This window comes from Tachyglossus aculeatus, chromosome X1 (assembly GCF_015852505.1).
Source record: "Tachyglossus aculeatus isolate mTacAcu1 chromosome X1, mTacAcu1.pri, whole genome shotgun sequence".
Classification (NCBI taxonomy): Eukaryota; Metazoa; Chordata; class Mammalia; order Monotremata; family Tachyglossidae; genus Tachyglossus; species Tachyglossus aculeatus.
In genome coordinates this window covers 87,658,822-87,665,414 of record NC_052101.1, presented here as the reverse complement: position 1 = coordinate 87,665,414, position 6,593 = coordinate 87,658,822, and the positions used below count along the sequence as shown (strand labels likewise).

General features: G+C 46.2%; 1 protein-coding gene across 8 annotated transcripts in view; it reads right to left on the bottom strand.

The window, feature by feature from the left end:
• Nucleotides 1–5,947: 5,947 nt before the first annotated feature.
• Nucleotides 5,948–6,593, bottom strand: part of DNAAF1 (dynein axonemal assembly factor 1) — a 28,639-nt gene continuing 27,993 nt past the window's right edge. For all 8 annotated transcript variants that reach the window (XM_038739993.1, XM_038739999.1, XM_038739994.1 and 5 more), the window contains one exon: nt 5,948–6,177. In XM_038739993.1, coding sequence (XP_038595921.1) covers nt 6,146–6,177 — 32 coding nt within the window. In that variant the 3' untranslated portion in view covers nt 5,948–6,145. The remainder of the gene's footprint in view (nt 6,178–6,593) is intronic.

Sequence of the window (6,593 nt, the reverse complement as noted above, 5' to 3'; positions counted from 1 at the left end):
AAGGGAGCAAGTCAGAGCTTAAGACTGTGAGCCCCACCTGGGACAACCTGATTATCTTGTATCTACCCCAGTGCTTAGAATAGTGCTTGGCACGTAGTAAGAGCTTAACAAATACCATTATTATTATTACGATCAGATTGGACTCAGTCCCAGGTTGGGCTCACAGTCCCAATCCCCATTTTAGAGATGAGGTAACTGAGGCACAGAGAAATGAAGTGACTTGCCCAAGGCCTTGTTTCCCAGGACCATCCTCAGTGGAGACGGAGATCAGCAAGGCATTTTCTTAATAACTGTGGTATTTGTTAAACACTTACTGTGTGTACTGAACGCTGGGGTAGATACAAGATAATCAGGTCCCACATGGGGCTCACAGTCTCCGGAGGAGGCAGAACAGGTATTGAATCCCCTTTTTGCACATGGGGGAACTGAGGCACAGAGAAGTTAAGTGACTTACCCAAGGTCACATAGCAGGTAAACGGTGGAGTCTGGATTAGAACCCAGGTCCTCGGACTCCTAGGTCTTGGCTCTTTCCACTAAGCATGGCTCACTGGAAAGAGCACGGGCTTTGGAGCTAGAGGTCATGGGTTCGAATCCCGGCTCTGCCACATGTCTGCTGTGTGACCTTGGGCAAGTCACTTAACTTCTCTGAGCCTCAGTTACCTCATCTCTAAAATGGGGATTAAGATTGTGAGCCCTGCATGGGACAACCTGATCACCTTGTATTCCCCCCCCAGTGCTTAGAACAGTGCTTTGCACATAGTAAGCGCTTAATAAATGTCATTATTATTATTCCCAAAGGGATGTAAGGCTTGAAGAGCCACGCATTCGGCTAATGAATGCCAGAGCAGCAGAAGCTTCTAAACAAAGAAGGGGAAGCAGCACAGCCTAATGGAAAGAGCTGTACCTCACTTACCCCATCTGTAAAATGGGGATTAAGACTGTGAGCCCCACGTGGGACAACCTGATCACCTTGTATCCTCCCCCCCCAGCACTTAGAACAGTGCTTCGCACATAGTAAGCGCTTAACAAATGTCGTCATTATTATTATTATTATTATTATTATTATTATTTTGCAAATGAGGGAACTGGGCAACTGAGAAGTTAAGTGATTTTCCCAGAGTCACAGAGCAGGGAAGTGGCAAAAGTGGGATTAGCACCCAGGTTCTCTGACTTCCAGACTCCTTCTCTTTCCACTAGGCCACACTGCTTCATGTGGGGCATGAACTGTGTTCAAGCTTGTATCTACCCCAGTGCTTAGTACAGTGCTTGGAATATAGTAAGCACTTAAAAAAATACCTTAAGTAGGGCTAGGATTCAAGTAGAGTATGGGGACTAATTCGAGCAGCTACCAGAGGAGCAGAGTTTCTGTACATAGTGTAGTGGTTAGAGCACGGGCCTCGGAGTCAGAAGGTCGTGGGTTCTAATCCAGGCTCCGCCACACGTCCGCTGTGTGACCTTGGGCAAGTCACTTGACTTCTCTGTACCTCAGTAACCTCATCTGTAAAATGGGGATTGAGACTTTGAGCCCCATGTGGGACAGGGACTGTGTCCAGCCCAACTTGCTTATATCCACCCTAGTGCTTAGTACAGTGCCTGGCACATAGTAAGCGTTTAACAGATATCAATCAATCAATCAATCATATTTATTGAGCGCTTACTGTGTGCAGAGCACTGTACTAAGCGCCTGGGAAGTACAAGTTGGCAACATATAGAGATGGTCCCTACCCAACAGTGGGCTCACAGTCTAGAAGGGGGAGACGGAGAACAAAACCAAACATACTAACAAAATAAATAGAATAGATATGTACAAGTAAAATAAATAAATAGAGTAATAAATATGTACAAACATATATACATATTGGTCCCTACCCAACAGTGGGCTCACAGTCTAGAATACCACTGTTATTATTATTATTACTACTCTATGCAGAGAGTGGGCCTCACCTGCTATGTCATATTCTTCCATGCACCATATTTTAAGCAAATCTTTGCAGGCAACACTGGGCACTTTTGCTAATTGGAAAACAATTTGGATCTGTCTCCCTCATTAGGTTGCAATGTCTTTGGCTTTTATTTCTTTTCTAAGCACTTTATATAGTGTTCTGCCACGGGAGGGGCTCAATAAATACACTTGATGGACTGATTGCTTGGTAGGGGACTGGAATAACAGGATCCTGTTGGGAGGTGTAAGAAGCCAAGTCACCAAGGCATAAGTATCTAGGGATTATCTCCTAATAATAATAATCATAATTGTGGTATTTGTTAAGCACTTACTATGTGCCAGGCGCTGGGGTAGATACAAGTTAATCAGGTGGGACACAGTACTTGTTCCATGTAGGTCTCGTATTGTTAATCCCATTTTACAGATGAGGAAACTGAGGCCCAGAGAAATGAAGTGACTTGCCCAATGTCCCACAGCAGACAAGTGGCAGAGCCAGGCTTAGCCTTCAGGTCCTTCTAACTCCCTGGCCCATGGTCTATCCACTAGGCCACACTGCTTCTCAGGACCTGGCCCCAATGACTCTTCACCTACACCCTTTTCTATTTTGATTTTTTCTGTCATTTAAGCACTCACTATGTGTCAAACACCGTTCTGAACACTGGGGTAGAAACAAGTCAATTAGGTTGGACACAGTTCAAGTCCTTCTTGAGGCTCACAGTCTAAATAGGAGGGAGAACGGGGGAGCTGAGGCACAGAAAAGTTAAATGACTTGTCCAAGGTCACACAGCAAGCATTTGGCAGAGCCAGGATTAGAACCCAGGTCCTGTGACTCTCAGGCCTGTGCTCTTTCCACTAGGCCACGCTGCTTCACATATAAATACTCGTATACAGATTATTCTACTTTTCCTCTGGCCCTCCAGGCACTAATCTTTTACAATCAATCAATCGTATTTATTGAGCGCTTACTGTGTGCAGAGCACTGTACTAAGTGCTTGGGAAGTACAAATTGGCAACATATAGAGACAGTCCCTACCCAACAGTGGGCTCACAGTCTAAAAGACCCTAACTTCTTCCTGGCAAGATTTTACTGTGTCATTACTGCCGCTAGAGCCCAGAGGAGGTCCAACGAGAGGCAGTGGAGCCTAGTAGGAAGAGCAGAGGCTGGGAGTTTGGACTAGAGTCTGGACTCTAATCCTGGGCTTTGCCATCTGCTTGCTGTGTAACCTCAGGCAAATCACTTACTTGTCTGGCCCACATTGGTAAAATGGGGGTCTGTGGCCTGTTCATTCAATCGCATTTATTGAGCGCTTACTATGTGCAGAGCACATAGTACGAATGTACTATGTACTATGTACTTGGGAAGTACGAATCCTGTTCTCCCTCCTCCTCAGACCGTGAGCCTCACGTGGGACAAGGGACTGTGTCTGATCTGATTATATAGCATCTAGCCCAGCCCCTGGCACCTATAAGTTCCTAACAAATACCAATATAGGTCCAGCCGATTTTGGATGGCGTTCTGGGAGAGATGTGTCCACGGAGTCGCTGTGGGTCAGAGACGACTCGACAGCGAAAGAGAAGACGTGACAAACCCAGCCGCCGACGTGGGCCACTGCTGAACGCCCAGAGGAGCCAGGATGGGTTCGGTCCTGGGCCTATAGTCTCCTCCAATGGCTGTGGTCAGAGTGAGTTTTAATGGGTGTCTGTGTGTGCATTTATGTGTGCATGCAATGGGTGCAAATTGAGGCCGTACAGGATCTGGGGGTGGGGGTGGGAGTCCTTGCCAGAAAATGCTGGCCCTGGAGGGGGACTGAAATGGGAGCACCCAGGCCGGCCTGAGCCTAGTCCCATCACTCAATGGCCCGGACTATTCATTCATTCATTCAACCGTACTTATTGAGCGCTTACTGTGTGCAAGGCACGGTACTAAGCACTTGGAAAGTACAATTCGGCGATTTGCAGGACTCTACCAAGGTGAGGCTTTCTCTCCATCTCCTCAGATCACCCAAGCTTCCTCCTATATCCAAGACCTGATAGCGGTCATTTTGAAGGATTAAGGAGGGAAGTGGCATTAATAGTATTAGAAGTGTTTTTCTGCCTCAGGTATTATGCCCCTACTCTCCTAGCCATAGCAGCATGTCCCAGATAACTCTGGAGGATTTGGGGGTGCATGAAGATCAGAACTCAGGGAAGCAGCGTGGCTCAGTGGAAAGAGCCCGGGCTTTGGAGTCAGAGTTCATGGGTTCAAATCCCGGCTCTGCCAATTGTCAGCTGGGTGACTTTGGGCAAGTCACTTGACTTCTCTGGGCCTCAGTTACCTCATCTGTAAAATGGGGATTAAAACTGTGAGCCCCTCGTGGGACATCCTGATCACCTTGTAACCTCCCCAGTGCTCAGAACAGTGCTTTGCGCATAGTAAGCGCTTAACAAATACCATCATTATTATTATTATTACTCTGACTGCCCCTAAGTATAGTACTAGGTAGGCTGCAGACTCAAAAGGAAACATTTTGGGAGACGAAGGGCCCAGTTTTACAGCCAGAGTAAATGGTAGCTGAAAATAATAATAATAATTCTGGTATTTGTTAATCACTTACTATGTGCCAGGCACTGTACTAAGTGCTGGGGTGGATACAAGCAAATCAGGTTGGGCACAGTCACTATTTCACATGGGGCTCACAGTCTCAATCCCCATTTTACAGCTGAGGTAACTGAGGCACAGAGAAGTGAAGCGACTTGCCCAACGTCACACAGCAGAAAAGTGGCGGAGTGGGGATTAGAACCCATGACCTTCTGACTCCCAAGCCCACGCTCTATCCACTGCACCATACTGCTTCTCGGGGTTTGAAGGTGACTCAAAGTTTCCCAAATTGGTCAGTCCCTTTTATCGAAGTAGCTTTTGACTTAGCTGCTGGGTGATCTTGGGCAATCACTTAACCTCTCTGGGCCTCAGTTTCCTCATCTGTAAAATACCTTCTCTCCCTCTCCCGTAGAATGTGAGCCCTCCTACATAGGCCAGGGACTAGGTCCAACCTGATGATCTTGTATCTCCCCCAGCGCTTAGCAGAAGCCATGTGGCCTCTCGAAGCAGCATGGACCAGTGGCAAGAGCACGGGCTTGGGAGTCAGAGGACATGGGTTCTAATCCTGACTCTGCCATTTGTCTGCTGTGTGACCTTGGGCAAGTCACTTCACTTCTCTGAGCCTCAGTTCCCTCATCTGCAAAATGGGAATTAAGACTGTGAGCCCCTGTGTGGGACAACCTGATTAACTTGTATCTACCCCAGTGGTTAGACATAGCAAGTGCTTAACAAATACTATAATTATTATTATAATTACAGTGCTTGGCACATAGTAAGGGCTTAACAAATGCCACTGTTATTCGTATTAACTCTGCCTTACAGATGATTTTTCCATTTTTAGCAGAGGGCTCTTCTACAGCACGACAGGAGAATTGTGAATTCTCTAGGCCAGAGACTTTTCCATAAAATCTCAGTGACGCTTATCAAACATTACCAGGGAATATGTCATCTCAATGTGCTTTCATCTAGGCCTGTAGAATCAATAGGATTACATAAGGAAATAAATTATCAGCCCAACACCTTCTCACTTGTTCCTCGATCTCACCTATTTTGTCACCGACCCCTCGCCCATGTCCTGCTTCTGGCCTGGAACGCCATCTCTCCTCAAATTCGGCAGACAATTGCTGCTTCAAAGCCTTATTGAAGGCACATCTCTGAGCGGCCTTCCCTGACTAAGCCCTTCTTTCCTCTTCTCCCACTCCTTTCTGTGATGCCCTGACCCGCTCCCTTTATTCATCCCCCCTCCCAGCCCCACGGCACTTATGTACATATCTGTAATTTATTTATTTATATTAATATCTGTCTCCCCCTCTAGACCGTAAGCTCGTTGTGGGCAGGGAATGTGTCTGTTTATTGTTGTATTGCACTCTCCCTAGTGCTTAGTACAGTGCTCTGCACACAGTAAGCACTCAATAAATACGATTGAATGAACTGAGCAGTTTTTATTAAGGCTGAATTGGAAGCCAGTTTAAGGTAACACACGGGTAGAGTAGGAGTTGACAATTTGGCTGGTCAGTAGAGGTATGATAACCGACGACGATTCTGCTTCTGTTTCTTAATTTAGCTGAAATCCTATTTTCTTGATTCCATATCAGACGGAGTCTTCTGGCTTCTAAAACTGCAACTTATTTGTTTTGCTTATCACTTTTTGCTTCCACTAGAACATAAAATTGTGAGAGTCTGTCACCTACTGAAAAATAAAAGGTACATTTCCACATTTTCTAATCTGATTTTCTTCCCATTAAGAGACAAATGAATATTTACAATTTTAAAGCAAACCCTCCACTTTCTGTAACATCTATGTCTTATTCGTAGAATTTTCCTCTTGTCCATTAGAAAGTATGCGGCTGAAGCAGTCGTCGTTTTTCATTTTGCCACCGAAGGTTTGGGGCTGCATACAGCTGTAGCTTTAAAAGGTGAACACACCTCCCTATGTACCCAACTTCCCCCCAGTGACTTCGGCTAAGGGGCAAGGGGGAGACCCTGCCACATTGAGTGCTGGAGGGGTGATGGTACACTAAATTGACCCAGGAGGAGGAGGCGGGATAGCGTGGATGACAGTGGAAGGGATTG